Source organism: Ranitomeya variabilis, chromosome 2, assembly GCF_051348905.1.
Source record: "Ranitomeya variabilis isolate aRanVar5 chromosome 2, aRanVar5.hap1, whole genome shotgun sequence".
NCBI classification, from domain to species: Eukaryota; Metazoa; Chordata; class Amphibia; order Anura; family Dendrobatidae; genus Ranitomeya; species Ranitomeya variabilis.
The window spans coordinates 877,754,749-877,773,255 of NC_135233.1; the positions used below are offsets into that span (position 1 = coordinate 877,754,749).

The 18,507-nt window shown below is 44.7% G+C and overlaps 1 protein-coding gene across 1 annotated transcript in view; it reads right to left on the reverse strand.

Annotated features, from left to right (window-relative positions):
- Window positions 1–18,507, reverse strand: part of LOC143808073 (putative cation-transporting ATPase 13A4) — a 370,353-nt gene that overhangs the window by 128,441 nt on the left and 223,405 nt on the right. Inside the window, exons 12-13 of the mRNA XM_077290330.1 lie at window positions 2,920–3,108; window positions 199–260 (exon numbers count right to left, since the gene is read on the reverse strand). Of these exons, the coding sequence (XP_077146445.1) occupies window positions 199–260; window positions 2,920–3,108 (251 nt within the window). The remainder of the gene's footprint in view (window positions 1–198; window positions 261–2,919; window positions 3,109–18,507) is intronic.

The following is an 18,507-nucleotide window of genomic DNA, read 5'->3' on the forward strand; positions in this document are numbered from 1 at the left end:
TCCTTCAGTTATTTAATTCTTAGATTTACACAATGTCACATGATCCCAAGATAAGCCAATGCCTGCCATCACTGGAATGGTGCTGGCATCGAATAAAATACAGGGATTGAGAGGGGGTTGTCCAAGTAGCGGACAACCTTTTTAAATGTTAGGCTTATTTATAAGTAGATCATATATAGTTGAAAATATAATAACAACCTGCTATCATTTGCTGGAACTACTCCCCACAAATCAAGGCCATCTTCAGTTAAAGTACCTGTCTGGATAAAACAGAAGCACAAAGTTAAAGTGGTTTCACAGGCTCGTATGCATGTGTTTTTGTGTGTTATGAAGATATTGTCTCCACTTCAGATTATGGCCTCAACAATGATCACTGGAACCTTCAGTGCTTTAGAAATTCTTCTGTAACCAATGCCATCAGTACAGTATGTTTTACAACAATAAGGTTGCAAAGGTCTTGAGACAGCTCACAGGTTTTACCCATCATGAGATGCTTCTTATGTGGCACCTTGGTAATAAGAGACCTTTTTTATGCCATCAGTTGAATCCACTGATATTTTTTTTAAAGTAATTACTAATAGATTTCACCTGGTATCATATTTTTCCATGGCTTTGTATACCTCTCTTTCTTAATGTGTTCAATACTTTTTTCACTGTGTCATACACATAGCAAGTTATGAAAAACTGTAGTTTTATTTCTTTTTCTGAATTTTTTTTTTCATTTTGGAGTGCAACAAGTTTTTTTACTTTATACTTGGTATGAAGCTTAAAGGGAACCTGTCACCACGTTTTTGGAAGATGGGATAAAAATAGCGTTAAATAGGGGCAGAGGTGGGCGTTACATTAGTGTGTTTGTTATGCGTTTATTACCCACCTAAGTTGCCGAAATACCTTTGCAAAGTCTCCGTTTTCGCCTGTCAATCAGGCTGGTCTGGTCAAAAGGGCATTGTCTTCCCCCAGATTTTGCGTAGTTTTCCGTTGGTGGCGTAGTGGTGTGCGCATGCCCAAGGTCCCGAATCCTCTGCCAGGGGATTTAAAAGAGCGCGCTGTTCGTTTTCATTGGTGATCGGTGGGCGCGGCCATCTTCCTTTGGCCGCGCGTGCGCAGAAGCGGCGCTCTGCTGGTCGCGGCTTCAGGAAAATGGCCGCCGCGATATCCATCTGCGCACGCGCGGCATCCCGCGGCCATTTTCCTGAAGCCGCGGCCAGCAGAGCGCCGCTTCTGCGCACGCGCGGCCAAAGGAAGATGGCCGCGCCCACCGATCACCAATGAAAATGAACAGCGCGCTCTTTTAAATCCCCTGGCAGAGGATTCAGGACTTTGGGCATGCGCACACCACTACGCCACCAACGGAAAACTACGCAAAATCTGGGGGAAGACAAGACGCCCTTTTGACCAGACCAGCCTGATTGACAGGCGAAAACGGAGACTTTGCAAAGGTATTTCGGCAACTTAGGTGGGTAATAAACGCATAACAAACACACTAATGTAATGCCCACCTCTGCCCCTATTTAACGCTATTTTTATCCCATCTTCCAAAAACGTGGTGACAGGTTCCCTTTAAGAATAGAGTCCTTGGATTTTTACTCACTGCCTAAACATGACACTTCTTTCTTTCATGTATATTTCTCTCAAAAGATTATTTTACCTTTTAGAATAGTAAGCTAAAGTAGAGAGTATCTTGCTTGAATGTCTTGTGATTTCTCTAAGTATAATGAGAACGGTAGTATAATACACGTTGACACTTGACAATATTGAATTTGCTAATATATAACATCTGTTATAGTTTTGCAAAATGAAGGCCCTGATTCATCAAAGCTTTTAAAAAGACTTCATATTTTTGCACATCAGGAGGTGTGCAAAACTGTTGTGACTTTTGTTACTTTCGTGCCAGTTACGCCAACTTTTGTTAAAAAGGAAAACTGCGGCAAAATGGGGCGCAACGAGGATGTGACGCCTTATGGTAGAAATCTTATTCCAGCCTCTGACTGAAGTAAGATTTGTGGTGAAGTGCACAGAGATACACGCCATTTTTTAGATTCAGATGATTAATTAGAAGGGTCTGACTAAAGGTACCTTCACACTAAGCGACGCTGCAGCGATATCGACAACGATGCCGATCGCTGCAGCGTCGCTGTGTGGTCGCTGGAGAGCTGTCACACAGACAGCTCTCCAGCGACCAACTATGCCGAAGTCCCCGGGTAACCATGGTAAACATCGGGTTACTAAGCGCAGGGCCGCGCTTAGTAACCCGATTTTTACCCTGGTTACCAGCGTAAATGTAAAAAAAAACCAAACAGTACATACTTACATTCCAGTGTCCGTAACGTCCCCCGGCGTCTGCTTCCTGCACTGACTGTGAGTGCCGACCGTAAGGCACAGCACAGCGGTGACGTCACCGCTGTGCTCTGCTTTTACTTTACGGCCAGCACTCACAGTCAGTGCGGGAAGCGGAAGGCGGGGGACGTGTGACAGACAGCAGAAGGTGAGTATGTACTGTTTGTTTTTTTTACTTTTACAATGGTAACCAGGGTAAATATTGGATTACTAAGCGCGGCCCTGCACTTAGTAACCCGATACTTACCCTGGTTACCATTGTAAAACATCGCTGGCATCGTTGCTTTTGCTGTCAAACACGACGATACACGACGATCTGACGACCAAATAAAGTTCTGAACTTTCAGCAACGACCAGCGATATCACAGCGGGATCCAGATCGCTGCTGCGTGTCAAACACAACGATATCGCTATCCAGGACACTGCAACGTCACGGATCGCTATCGTTATCTTTGCAAAGTCGCTTAGTGTGAAGGTACCTTAACAGTCTCCATCATCAAGAACTGCGACAAAATCACCAGTCTTGATTAATCTGTGCCTAATTTTCCGGAGTTGTTTAACACTGTACATGACAATTCTTACCTTATCAAAGCATACCAGGTTTATTCTACCACATACATTGATCCTTTGAGGACTAATGCAAAATATTTTTTTCTTTTTAAGTCGTTTTTGAGCATACATGATGGCTGTTGCAACTGCTGCAGGAAGTACTGGGGGTATTGCAACGGTTACTGCAAGTAATGACTTGACAATGACATCTCGAGCTGTTGCCTAAAATATAAACCATGCCACAAAAGTCATTGTTACATGATTTACATGTAAGAGAGAAAGACATTGAAAAAAAGACTAGTAATACCAGCAATCACACTTGTTTTGAAGCTAAGTACTATAGTACATGATAATGTCCATCGTCTTGTTAAACTGACAGAAACCCGTTATAGGAGATTAATCTGACAGATGCGTGAGCATGTGTAGTAGGAAGTTCCACTGCTGTGACCTTGGGAAAGCTTGACACTACATGGTGTAGGTTATCAATAGGTCACTGCAACCACTGAGCATTCAAAAAGACCACATGGACAATAATTAAACAGGTTCTGGTCATGTGACACTTGTGAGCTATCATGAAAGTATGTAATTATTATCAGACTGGTATCTAATTATAAAAACCAGAGTTGAATTTTCAAATGGATTCCTTATGTAAGTCTCAGGATGTGTGAAGGTATTTTCTTCTAGTTGTAGCCATTTTAAGGGAACAGTAAAGGCATTGTGCTCTGTCATGTTTTAGCCCACCCATGTGATTTACCCTAAAATTCACCACTAGTTCAGTATTTGCATCCCAGAAAGCCTTCATATTATGCTCTAATCAAGAAAAACAACCAAGTGATATAAAAAAAATAATTTGTTAATATTGTGGCTCAGCCTATGTACCTCCAAGAGTAACAAAGGGAAGGGCTTCATCCCTGAACTTACCAAATTTGTTGTAATCATGCTAAAAAAACCCTGAAAGGTGTTCCAGTGATCTCCATTCATTTTTCTCCTACCAATCAGACAAAGCAGCTGCCACACATGCGCATAATTTCCAATGCTTGTAGAAGGTGGTGTTGGAGTTGCTAGACCCTCAATCTTGCCTCATTAGACATGAGTAGACTAGATTTGGTATGACTGTTTTAGGATGAGATGCTATCATGTTGACTTACGTAGTTACTGTACATATGCCTTGCAACACCCTTGTGGTGTACGTGTTTTATATTTTTATCATTTACATAGACTTTTCTTACTATTGTGTAGATATACATTATACATTTTTACTTAATGCCATTATCGGGAAGCGATCATAATTAGAGTTAGGGTTAAAGAGTTATGCACTCTACTGACAAAGACAACCCGGCGAAATTCAAGTCATACAAGAGTTCCTACCTCTTTCTTTTATAGATGCTTTTTATAGCAATCTTGTAAATATTATAAATACCATAAATACCCTGTGTCATAAAAGCCTTATTATCAATATTGTCTGTGGTTTCGTGTGTACCTTTTATCTAAACAGGAGAAAGGTGGCAAACTGGCCAACACTCAATGAGATTTGTATACCGCAAGTCACAGATGAATAACCTGCATCTGTTGGACTAAAGGTACCTTCACACGAAACGACTTTGTAACGATATCGCTAGCGATCCGTGACGTTGCAGTGTCCTGGCTAGCGATATCGTTTAGTTTGACACGCAGCAGCGATCAGGATCCTGCTGTGATGTCGCTGGTCGCTGAATAAAGTTCAGAACTTTATTTGGTCGTCAGATCGCCGTGTATCGTTGTGTTTGACAGCAAAAGCAACGATACCAGCGATATTTTACACTGGTAACCAGGGTAAACATCGGGTTACTAAGCGCAGGGCCGCGCTTAGTAACCCGATGTTTACCCTGGTTACCAGCGTAAAATGTAAAAAAAAACAAACAGTACATACTTACATGCGTCCCCCGGCGTCCGCTTCCCACACTGACTGAGCGCCGCAAAGTGAAAGTGAAAGCACAGCACAGCGGTGACGTCACCGCTGTGCCCTGCTACTGCCGGCGCTCACACAGTACAGGAAGCGGACGCCGGGGGACGCATGTAAGTATGTACTGTTTGTTTTTTTTACATTTTACGCTGGTAACCAGGGTAAACATCGGGTTACTAAGCATGGCCCTGCGCTTAGCAACCCGATGTTTACCCTGGTTACCCGGGGACCTCGGCATCGTTGGTCGCTGGAGAGCGGTCTGTGTGACAGCTCTCCAGCGACCAAACAGCGACGCTGCAGCGATCGGCATCGTTGTCGCTATCGCTGCAGCGTCGCTTCGTGTGAAGGTACCTTAAGACAATTTTTGCTGTCCACACAGTCTGAAATAAATCTGAAAACCTATGCAGTTTGTGCATATCCTCATACAGATCCATCAACACAAAATAGAAAAGGCAGAGATCTCAGGAAATTGTCAGCACACAACAAAATGACATTTTTTAAATATTAGAACATAAAGAAAGAACCAGATAAGTTCAGTATCACTGTAATGGTGCTGAACGGAAAAATTAGATTGCCAACTAATTTTTAGCTCAAAATGAATACAAATGAACATAAATATAATACTTGACAAACAGTGGTGTAATCCTCTAGTTTTTGAAAAGCTATAACTTGCCCCCCCCCCATTCCGCTTGATTGATGGAAAAATAAAAAAACTATGGCTCTTTGCAAGAGGGTAGTAAAAAAAAATCCAAAAGCACAGAAATGAAAAATCGCATTGTTTCTGTCTGAGTCTACTCAAGCTAAGTGTCTGCCTTGTTTTGTTTATCCTAGCTGTCTTTGGTGTTAGTGGGGTTCGACTAGTGTCACTCCTTCCTTACTCAAGCAGGGTTTACTGCTGGGTAGGACAGGGATTAGGTATCCTGCTTGGCGATGGGTACAGAACCTATTTATGGTCTCTCAGGGGAGACAGGGTGATGTTGGATCTGATTAGGGGTCTCCACTCAACGCTTCAATAGTGTTGGTTCCCCTTCCCCTTATTCCTTTGTGTTGCACTTAGTCGGTCCTTCACCCTGTGAGTCCTTGCTGGTGATATGGATGAGAAAGCGACCAGTGAGGCTGAGATTCCTGAACTTGGGGCTTCTGAGGGAAACTTTGGGACTGTTCCAAGGTGGGATCTTACTCCTCCTTGAAGTACAAGAGGGCCAGGCAAGAATCTATAATGGAGCGAGACTGAGACAGTTTAGCCTTGGAGACCGGCTGTTGGTGTTGATCCTCACCTTTGAAAGCAAGTTCCTGGCCAAGTGGCAAGGGCCTTATGAAGTGGTCAAAAATTTGAGAGACATCAACTACAAGGTTCACTAACCAGGGAGAAGAAAGCAGAACCAGTTGTACCACATTAACCTGCTCAAACTATGGTGAGCAAGAGAACCGGTGGAAACTACGTGCCTGGGGGCCAACCTTGAAGCCAGGGGCAAGGATATCACAGTGGCAGAAATGCTGTAACCGGCCCAGAAACAACAGTGTCGAGAGCTGCTTCAGCAGAACCGGAACCTATTTTCGGAATTGACTGTTGTACGCAGCTTGTGGAACATGAAATCCTGACGGAATCGCATGTGAGAGAGAACCAAAAGCTGTATTGGATTCCGAAAGTCTGCCACAAGGTGATCTCCAAGGAGGTGAGGAGAGTGTTGAGCCTGGGCGTAATTGAGGAGTCAATGAGTGGTTGGTCCAGCTACATTGCCCTTGTGCCGAAGTCGGAGAGAGAGTGGCATTTCTGTAATAACAACAGGAAGCTAAATGAGGTGCCCAAGTTCAATGCATATCCAATGCCCTTGATGAGCTCATTGAGATGTTAGGGTCAGCCAGATATATCATCACCCTGGACCTAACGAACGGGTACGAGCAATTTCTCCTGTCCCCAAATGCCAAGGAAAAGATGGCCTTCTCTTCACCTAATGGGTGCTTTTAATACACCAGGATGCCGTTTGGTTTGCAGGGAGCTACAACTGCCTTCCAGAGTGCCATGGACCGAATCCTAGCCTCTCACAAAAAGTATGCCACAGTTTATCTGGATCATAATGTGATCTTCAGCCAGAATTGGGGAAATCACCTGCAGAAGGTTCAGGTGATACTGGATGCACTGAGGAAGGCAGGGTTTAACTTAAACCCAAAGAAGTGTGCCATGGGGAAAGAATAGGCAAAATACTTGGGCTACATATTCAGAAGAGGCGAAATAAAGCTGCAAGTAAATCAGGTGGAGACAGTCTAAAATTGGCCGCGACCAGTCTCCAAGAAGCAGGTTATGGAATTTAATGGAATTGTGGGATACTATAAGCAATTTATCCCAAATTTTGCTGTGATAGCTGCCCGCATAACTGATTGTCTTATGGGCACAAATATGTCGATGGCTTAATGGACATCTGAAGCAGAAATGGCCTTCCAGGAGTTGAAGCTCACCCTATGCAAACAACTGGTCTTGGTTGCACCTGACCTCACTAAGGAGTTTGTGGTCTAGACTGATACCTCCAAGGTCGGTTTCGGAGCTATGTTGTCCCAAGAAGTAGATGGGGACGAACATCTAGAAAATCCAGCCAGACGTTCAGGTTTGCCTCAGATCATGCACCCCTGAGACTACATGGGAACACAGATGCCCTATTCAGATTTTCCTGCTTAGTGAGTGAAGTTGCCAAAACCCCCAGCTTTGGGCAGAGGGGGTATATGTGACAAGGTTACTGGCAGAGTGCTGGAGGGGAGATATGCTTCACTGAGGCTATTAGCTTCATGATGTGAAACCCAGAAGTTTTCTCTAGAACACTATCTGGTGAGAGGGGTTAATCGGCCATTTAAAGGGCTGTTTTTTGTGGACAACCATAGAGCGAATGGGAGGTTGTCCCCTTATGTCCACCCCAGGGTGTGGTCTGGGATTTAAATAGTTGAAGTCCGGAGTCATTCAGTGTTCGGTGATGTTCATCCTTTGTAGTCGAAAATGATCATGACTTCAGGCTGAGAAGAGAATTAGTAGTTATGGGTCCATAGGTGGCTTATGAGTCCAGTCCGGGCCCTGAAGGTTCACCCACATACTTGACATAAGGAAGCAGATGTGGTCAGAACACCAAATTCTACTTGTGCCTTGTGGACAGCGCGCATTCTTTCTGCGTCAAAGATTTTCCCTTCTTCAGCTACACGTGCTCCTGAGGTGATCCTGCCCCGCCAACCTGGACAATCCAGGGCAAGCTCTTCCCATTCATTGGCATTGACTACCAGGTTTTTGAGAGACACCTTAAGGCAGTATTTATAGAGCTTCTTCTGCCCCCCCACTGCTCGCTTTCCTTGGCACAGTTCTCCATACACCAGTTGTTTCGGTAGTCAGCTGTCAGGCATTCTAATCACGTGTCCAGCCCAACTGACTTGGACTTTCAGCAGGAGAATGTAAACGCTGCAGAGCCCAGTTTGTTCCAGAATTTCTGTGTCCGGGGCATTGTCTTGCCACCTGATGTGGAGGAGTCTGCAGAGGCAACTCATGTGGAAATGATTAAGCTGTTTAGCATGCCGGCTGTAGACTGTCCAGGTCTCGTTAGCATAGAGAAGTGTGGTGAGAACCACGGCGCAATAGACCTTCAGCTTGGTGGTAAGGCTGAGTCCCCTTCGTTCCCAGATGTTCTTAAAGAGTCTCCTGAAGGCGGCACTGGATTTGGCAATTCTGTTATTAACCTCAGCGTCTATGGTTACTTCATGGGAAAGTGTGCTGCCTAAGGGTACCGTCACACAGTGGCATTTTTATCGCTACGACGGCACGATTCGTGACGTTCTAGCGATATCATTACGATCTCGCAGTGTCTGACACGCTACTGCGATCAGACACCCTGCTGAGAATCGTACATCGTAGCACATCGTTTGAAACTTTCTTTCGTCGCTGGATCTCCCGCTGTCATCGCTGGATCGTTGTGTGTGACAGCGATCCAGCGATGCGTTCGCTGGTAACCAGGGTAAACATCGGGTTACTAAGCGCAGGGCCGCGCTTAGTAACCCGATGTTTACCCTGGTTACCAGCGTAAAAGTAAAAAAAAAAAAACCGTACATACTCACCATCTGATGTCCCGTCAGGTCCCTTGCCGTCTGCTTCCCGCTCTGTCTGTCTGCCGGCCGGAAAGTGAGAGCAGATCACAGCGGTGACGTCACTGCTGCGCTCTGCTCTCACTGTACGGCTGCACTCAGTCAGAGCAGGAAGCAGATGGCAAGGGACCTGACGGACATCAGATGGTGAGCCCTGCGCTTAGTAACCCGATGTTTACCCTGGTTACCAGCGAACCTCGGCATCGTTGGTCGCTGGAGAGCGGTCTGTGTGACAGCTCCCCAGCGACCACACAACGACTTACCAACGATCACGGCCAGGTCGTATCACAGGTCGTGATCTTTGGTAAATCGTATAGTGAGACGGTACCCTAAGGACGCAAGCTTGTGAAAAACAGTCCACTGTTTACTTGTAAGTATGTTACAAGTTATTTACTTTACACTAATATATATCATTATTTATGGGTATTAGTCATAATATAAATATTTATTTTTAATATGTGTCACTATCACCAGTTGCACTTTATTATGGCACAGTTTAATAAACTATTAAATGATCGGTTGCACTGTCACTTTTTGATTTCGGCTTAAAAGCACTCTTTAATCTACATGCAGCGCCCCAGAGACCTGGTCGTTGCAGTAACATCGCTCTGCCACTTAGGGGAGTGATGGTACGTCTAATGGCACCAAAGGAGTTCACCTGACCAGGTATCACAGGCACCAATACACTTCACCGTCTGGCCTCCAGGGGCAGCTAAGGGTACTATGCATTAGGCCACTCCTCACAATCTGGTAAAACTGGGGGTTGGGTAGAAAGTGAGAAAAGAAGCTGACTGGGTTTTGCCCAGGCAACACCTAGTGAGAGAAGGGGTTGCGTTAGAAGATTCAGGGGGGTCCCTGTCAGGGGTGGGATCCTGACAGAGGCCTATTGAACATAACAGAACGTTACGGTACCGCACCTGCACTGATTTGCGGCGGTATCTTAAGAAAGGACAAGAAGCGAGGTTTATTGTGAAGCAGTGAGAAACAAAGTCACAGCAAAAAGGAGATAATACCAGTAGGAGTCGTGCCCCGAGATCGGCAACATCCTACTGAGGCGCGTAGCCGGTGGCCGGAACGCCGAGGAAGTATTGGGCTCCAAGCATTACTTCAAACAGCAGCAGGACAGTTAATTATAGGTTGGCTGTCTCACCTAAATCACCTAAGCAGATATAGGGGGCAACTGTGGGAGAGGTGCGTCACTAGGGTCCCGGAAGAACTCCAGGCCTACCCGTCATACGGGTGCGTCCTAGCCATATCATCTGGGGGACGGAGAAGAACATCAGAATAGAAACGAGAGTTGTGAGAAAGAACATCAGAACAGACACAACAGTTGTGAGGACTATCCCGTGGTGCTCAGCAGGGAAGTACTACAACACACAGGCGCTAGAAAGGAGGCACTGATTTCCACCTGTGAAGGGAACTCTGGATGTGCCTTCGGACCGGCCGGTCTCAGCCAACCCTGTTAGCAGTGCTCCGGATTGCGGATCCTGAAGCCTACAGTAAAGAGGTAAAGAGACTGCAACTCTGTGTCTTCGTTATTTCCTCGCACCATGCACAACCACCTTTAATTGGACGCCCCTTAGCAGGGTCACGGACCGGGTCCGGCCACCGTGACAACCCCAAGATTGAGACTGAGAGACCCGGTGCCGAGTGCCCTGCGGCCCTGCGTCTGGGGGTGCTCCAAACTTGGCGTCACAAACAGGATCTACTTAAGGATCTGGGAAGAGCGCAGGAGAAGAAGAAGGGCGTGAAGTGGGCGTGAATAAGCTGGAGAGCGCGCAAGACAATGGCCGCCCAGTCTAAATATTACTGCATCCTGAGGACGTGTCTGTCAGCGGCTAAGGTCCGCCTTCTCATCCTCTTTGGAGGGTGGTGACCATGGAGACGGGGCCACCCCCGGAAAAGAGTGCCCCGCGGTTCTGCGTCTGGGGGCGCTCCATACACAATATCACTTTTTTGTTTCTTATAATCCATCACTGTATATGAGAACTACAAGAAAACCTCTGTTCACTCTAGCACTCAGCACCCTGTACATCCACTACCTATTCTCTTCAGTTACTTTAGATCTGTCCCTTGGTGTTGGTAATTTCCTCTTTTTTGCGGTCACTGCTGTGGCAGTGCGCATGCGCTCGCTCCCCGCCCTGTTCTCTTCTGGATGCGCTCTTTATTGGACCGCTTGCATTCCAGCATGCGTTCCAGTGAGCGCATGTCCAGAAGAGACTTCACATCAGGAAGTGGGGAGGAGCGCTTCATGCGCCGACATTGCCTGGTAGTTGCTTTTTTTTCCAATCCCTCCGGTCACATGACCTCGCTCTGTTCGTTTCATTGGCGCAAGTTTATGATAAAAACTCCATCCTTACTCACCCCAGACACGCCCCCGGAAGAAGCTGGTTGCGAAACATGCATTGGGGTGAGGTGGGACGCTGGGTCTGCTGCAGGTAGATATTATTGTTGTTTCTGGTTATACTCGTATATGCAATATTGCTGTACTTTATGCATGCTGAGGCAGCTAGCAGTTCACCAGGCAATATATAGGTATTTATTCACTACTCTGCAGTGTGTTTTTTACTTATGCTGTATTTATACTATACATTACTATTCAGCCTCCCACCTTATGTTAGGGAGCTTGTGCACTATTTTGTACTATTATTTACTGTTGCACAATAAAGCTTTTCATATTTTACTCTGGATTTCTTCGTTTCGGCTCCTTATCTGGGTCAGGCCGAATAGGGTATTTATGTTTTGTGAAGTGCCAGCTATATCCGTTGGACATTGGTGATTCATATTTACATGGCTACATATTGTATTAGGGTGAGGCTAATTAGATGGACCTTGGGACCTTACAACACTACACATCTGTTCACAGTTCACTTCTAATGGAAAATCACCTGATGAATTAAGAATGATCTCATCTATATATATAATTTTCTAAGGGGTTTTCCGTCTGTCTGTCTGTCTGTCTGTCTGTCTTTCTGTATGTCTGTCTGTCTGTCTGTCTGTCCTGGAAATCCCGCGTCTCTGATTGGTCGGGGCCGCCAGGCCTCGACCAATCAGCGACGGGCACAGCATGGCGACGATGATGTCATAATGGAAATCCCGCGTCTCTGATTGGTCGAGGCCGCCAGGCCTTGACCAATCAGCGACGGGCACAGTATTGATGTAGATGTCATAATGGTTGCCATGGCGACGATGATGTCATAAAGGTTGCCTCGACCAATCAGCGACGGGCACAGTCTGCCGCGAATTCTGGAATCATCATTGTCCATATACTACGGGGACATGCATATTCTAGAATACCCGATGCTTTAGAATCGGGCCACAGTCTAGTATGTAATAAACAGCTGATGTGTGCATGATCAGAATGTATACGCCCACTCAAAAGAGTATATAAGGGCAAGATATAACGGATTAACCTTTATGGCATTTGAAACAGACCAGCTCTGTCTCATCATTGCTCAAGCATCCTCATTTCTGGCAACCATCCAATATCCCTGAGGGTCTGACTTGCAGACCACCCTAAAGGTACCGTCACACTCAGCAACTTTGCAAAGAGAACGACAACAGTCCGTGACATTGCAGCGTCCTGGATAGCGATCTCGTTGTGTTTGACACGCAGCAGCGATCTGGATCCCGCTGTGCCATCGCTAGTCGGAGCTAGAAGTCCAGAACTTTATTTCGTCGCCAGGTCGGCGTGTATCGTCATGTTTGACATCAAAAGCAACGACGCCAGCAACGAGCATAGGGGGCGTCGCAGCGTCTCCTTCTAGCCAGTCGGTACACTCCGGCTGTTTGACATGGAGCTAACAACCAGCGAGAACGAGAAGTGAGTCGCCGTTACATCACGAGATCGCTCCTGCATCGTTCTGGAGTTGCTGTGTTTGACGTCTCTACAGCGACCTAAACAGCGACACTCCAGCGAACTAGTTTAGGTCGGCTCGTTGTCTATATCGCCTCAGCGTCGCTGAGTGTGACGGTACCTTAACACTACTGTTCCACGTTTAGCACGGAAACCACACTGGCTTTTGGGTAATAGGCCTTGCTCAAGGTGATGTAAAGGGTGTTTGAGCAAGAGAAGAGCCAATATCTTGCCTTCAGTGGACAGAAGGTAGATGCCTCGATGGTTGTCACAAGTTTGGCGATTACCTTTCCTCTTGTATATGTGAATTATGCTGGCATCTTTCATCTGTTGCGGAACCTGTTCCTTTATCCACATATACTGGAATAGTTTGGTCACCATTTGCATCAGAGCAGGGCCAACAGGGGCAGGCGAGCAATAGCCTCATCATTGATATTGGCAAGGCGATTAAGAATATTATTAAAGTGCTCAGCCCACTGTTCCAGAATTTGTTTCTTTTCTGTCAGCAGCTTAGTTCCATCTGCTTTAAGCAGAGATGAAGAGCTTGATGACTGGGGTCCATATACAGCTTTGAGCACATCGTAGAAGTGTTTCTGGTCATGGGTAGCTGCATAGCCCTGAATTTCATCGGCCTTCTTGTTAAACCAGTTATCCTGCATCTCGCGTAGCTTGATCTGTACCTTTCTTTTTATGTTGGTAAAGGCACCTTTCTTAGCTAATGACGTGGGGTCATTTTGATACACCTTGTACCGCTGATGTTTCTCTTTTAGGAGTGTCTTTATTTCCTCGTCGTTTTTATTGAACCAGTTTTGCTTATTTCTGGCTGCTGATCCGAGATGCTCCAGAGCAGTATTTTAACCCCTTTCTGACATCGGATGTACTATCCCGTCGAGGTGGGGTGGGCCCGTATGACCACCGACGGGATAGTACGTCCAGTGCGATCGGCCGCGTTCACGGGGGGAGCGCAGCCGATAGTGCCAGATGTCAGCTGCGATAGTCATAATTTCTGGAACCCACCAGTAATTTCTGGTGGGTTCCACTATATAGACCCGTGGCCATATAGAATTGATCTATTATATGCCCGCATGCATCTTTTCTTTCTTTGTGCATCTCTTCAGGCCATGTGGTACTATGATATTAGGCACTCTTTGTATATGCGTGTATGTAGTATTCTTTCAGCTAATTGTTGAGGGGTACATATCCACTGTTTATTTTGATATAACATCTACTAGGTGTCTTCAGCTATACTATTTTGCCTTAGGTAATTGTACCTTACATGCATCTAGTCTCCCTCCTTGGCAGGGGCGGGGTTGTGGTTTTGTCATTTTCCCTATATTAGGAAATGACTGTTTTGCAACGTTGTGCTGTGTTTTGCACTTTTAAATGTTTTTAGTCCTGGTTTCTGTATGAAATGTGTTTTCTATGTCATTTAATAAAAACTAATTTTTTGGTACATACGTATATATAGTTTTCTTGATATTCATTTGTGGTGCTCCCATACATATGGACATGATCTTTCGCTCTTTTTGACTATTATCCAGTTTTTCAGTCAATGGAGAGCCCCAATAGTCTTACACTTAGTGGTGCACCCCGCTCTCCTGAATTTAGTCAGCTGACACCCGGCCACGATGTGCCAGGAGAGGTCAAGGACCGCCCCTGGCACATTAACCCCTGGCACACTGCGATCAAACATGATCGCAGTGTTCCGGTGGTATAGGGAAGCATCGCGCAGGGAGGGGGCTCCATGTGGCCTTCCCTGAGACCCCCGGAGCAACACGATGTAATTGCATTGCTCCAAGGGTCTCTTACCTCCTCCTCCCTGCAGCAGGCCCAGATCCAAGATGGCCGCGGCATACGGGTCCTGCAGGGAGGTGGCTTCACTGCGCCTGAAAAAAAATATATATATATTGATCCTATAAATACATTTCATCATCTAAATAAAAAATAAATAAATAAAAGTACACATATTTAGTATCGCTGCGTCTGTAGCGACCCGATCTATAAAACTGTCCCACTAGTTAACCCCTTCAGTGAACACCATTAAAAAAAAAAAACGAGGCAAAAAACAACGCTTTATTATCATACCGCCAAATAAAAAGTGGAATAACACATGATCAAAAAGACGGATATAAATAACCATGGTACCGCTGAAAACGTCATCTTGTCCAGGAAAAAACGAGCCACCATACAGCGTCATCAAGAAAAAATAAAAAAGTTATAGTCCTCAGAATAAAGCGATGCAAAAATAATTATTTTTTCTATAAAATAGTCTTTATCGTATAAAAGCACCAAAACATTAAAAAATGATATAAATGAGGTATCGCTGTAATTGTACTGACCCGAAGAATAAAACTGCTTTATCCATTTTACCAAACGCGGAACGGTATAAATGCCTCCCCCAAAAGAAATTCATGAATAGCTGGTTTTTGGTCATTCTGCCTCACAAAAATCGGAATAAAAAGCGATCAAAAAATGTCACGTGCCCGAAAATGTTGTAAATAAAAATGTCAACTCGTCCCGCCAAAAACAACACCTCACATGACTCTGCTGACCAAAATATGGAAAAATTATAGCTCTCAAAATGTGGTAACGCAAAAAATATTTTTTGCAATAAAAAGTGTCTTTCAGTCTGTGACGGCTGCCAATCATAAAAATCCGTTAAAAAAACGCTATAAAAGTAAATCAAACCCCCCATCATCACCCCCTTAGTTAGCGAAAAATAAAAAAAAATAAAAAAATGTATTTATTTCCATTCTCCCATTAGGGTTAGGGTTTGGGTTAGGGTTAGGGTAAGGGCTAGGGTTAGGGCTAGGGTTAGGGTTAGGGCTAGGGCTAGTGTTAGGGTTAGGGCTAGGGTTAGGGCTAGGGTTAAGGCTAAAGTTATGTTTGGGGCTAAAGTTAGGGTTAAGGGTGGGGCTAAAGTTAGGGTTAGGGTTTGGATTACATTTACGGTTGGGATTAGGGTTGGGATTAGAGTTAGGGGTGTGTCAGGGTTAGGGGTGTGGTTAGGGTTACCTTTGGCATTAGGGTTAGGGATGTGTTTGGATTAGGGTTTCAGTTATAATTGGGGGGTTTTCACTGTTTAGGCACATCAGGGGCTCTCCAAACGCGACATGGCGTCCGATCTCAATTCCAGCCAATTCTGCGTTGAAAAAGTAAAACAGTGCTCCTTCCCTTCCGAGCTCTCCCGTGTGCCCAAACAGGGGTTTACCCCAACATATGGGGTATCAGCGTACTCAGGACACATTGGACAACAACTTTTCGGGTCCAATTTATCCTGTTACCCTTGGGAAAATACATAACTGGGGGCTAAAAAATAATTTTTGTGGAAAAAAAAGGATTTTTTATTTTCACGGCTCTGCGTTATAAACTGTAGTGAAACACTTGGGAGTTCAAAGTTCTCACAACACATCTAGATAAGTTCCTTGGGGTCTAGTTTCCAATATGGGGTCATTTGTGGGAGGTTTCTACTGTTTAGGTACATTAGGGGCTCTGCAAACGCAATGTGACGCCTGCAGACCAATCCATCTAAGTCTGCATTCCAAATGACGCTCCTTCCCTTCCGAGCTCTGCCATGCACTCAAACGATGGTTCCCCCCCACAAATGGGGTATCAGCGTACTCAGGACAAATTGGACAACAACTTTTGGCATCTAATTTCAACTGTTACCCTTGGAAAAATAGAAAACTGGGGGCTAAAAAATAATTTTTCTGGAAAAAAATAATGTTTATTTTCACGGCTCTGCGTTATGAACTGTAGTGAAACACTTGGGGGTTCAAAGCTCTCACAACACATCTACATGAGTTCCTTAGGGGGTCTACTTTCCATAATGGTGTCACTTGTGGGGGGTTTCAATGTTTAGGCACATCAGTGGCTCTCCAAACGCAACATGGCGTCCCATCTCAATTCCTGTCAATTTTGCATTGAAACGTCAAACGGCGCTCCTTCCCTTCCGAGCTCTCCCATGCACCCAAACAGTGGTTTACCCCCACATATGGGGTATCAGCATACTCAGGACAAATTGTGCAGCAACTTTTGGGGTCCAATTTCTTCTCTTACCCTTGGGAAAATAAAAAATTGGGGGCGAAAAGATCATTTTTGTGAAAAAATATGATTTTTTATTTTTACGGCTCTGCATTATAAACTTGTTACCCTTGGTAAAATAAAACAAATTAGAGCTGAAGTAAATTTTTTGTGAAAAAAAGTTTTATTTAAACATTCAAAAAATTCCTGTGAAACACCTGAAGGGTTAATAAACTTCTTGAATGTGGTTTTGAGCACCTTGAGGGGTGTAGTTTTTAGAATGGTGTCACACTTGGTTATTTTCTATCATATAGACCCCTCAAAATGACTTCAAATGAGATGTGGTCCCTAAAAAAAAATGGTGTTGTAAAAATGAGAAATTGCTGGTCAAATTTTAACCCTTATAACTCCCTAACAAAAAAAAATTTGGTTCCAAAATTGTGCTGATGTAAAGTAGACATGTGGGAAATGTTACTTATTAAGTATTTTGTGTGACATATCTCTGTGATTTTATTGCATAAAAATTCAAATTTGGAAAATTGCGAAATTTTCAAAATTTACGCCAAATTTCCTTTTTTTTCACAAATAAATGCAGGTAATATCAAAGAAAATTTATCACTATCATGAAGTACAATATGTCACGAGAAAACCATGTCGGAATCACTGGGATCCGTTGAAGCGTTCCAGAGTTATAACCTCATAAAGGGACAGTGGTCAGAATTGTAAAAATTGGCCCAGTCATTAACGTGCAAACCACTCTTGGGGGTAAAGGGGATAAACAGCACCTCTCAGAATTGTCCACAGTTCTTCAGCGCCGATCTCCTCTGCCTGCAGTATATTTAACAGTCTGCCATCAAGGTTATTGGCAAATTCCCTTGCAATTCTTTTATTTTGCAGCTTATATTTTGCCTCTTTGTCGTTTTCTGCCCTTGGGGTCTCCTTGCAGGCAGGATGCGGGGCTTGCACTTAGACACAATGAGGCGATGGTCAGTCCAACAGTCTGCACCGCACATGGCCCTCGTCACTCTAAAGTCCATCTCATCCCTTTTCCTGGCAATGATGTAATCAATGAGATGCCAATGCCTCGAGCGTGGGTGCATCCATGATGTCTTCTTGGGTATGGGTAAGTGGAATAAAGTGTTGGTGATGACAAGGTCATGTGTGGCACACACCTTGAGGAGCAGCAAGCCATTACTGTTACACTTGACAGTGCCGTGTCTCCCAATGACCCCTTCCCAGTTTTGTAAGCCTGGAGTGAAGCTCCAGTGCTCGGTGTCCTGATAAGGAAGCTAAACCTTTATATGTGAATCTCCTGAACGGGGACTGTGCTGTATGTTCTGCTTTTCCTTAGGCTAGAAAGGCCTTGTTTATTTTTGTTAACTCTGCAGTAGCTTATGCAGCACCCTTAAGAAACCAGTGAGTGTCTCAAAGAGACAGTGTTCCTGTGTCTACCTTCTGTTAAAGAAGTGGTTAATTTCTATTCTGAATAAAATAGAAATTAATAGTATTATGCAATTACTGCCTGTATTCCAGTTATCACCTGTCTACTTGTGGACAATCGCCTGGACATTCCACAAAGCCGGTGGTCAGCTTTTCCCAGAATTTGTCTAGGTCATGTCGCTGTTTTTCTCTAAATTAACGGTATTTGTCTGTATCCACCCAAAAATCCTGAATATTCAGCCAAAAT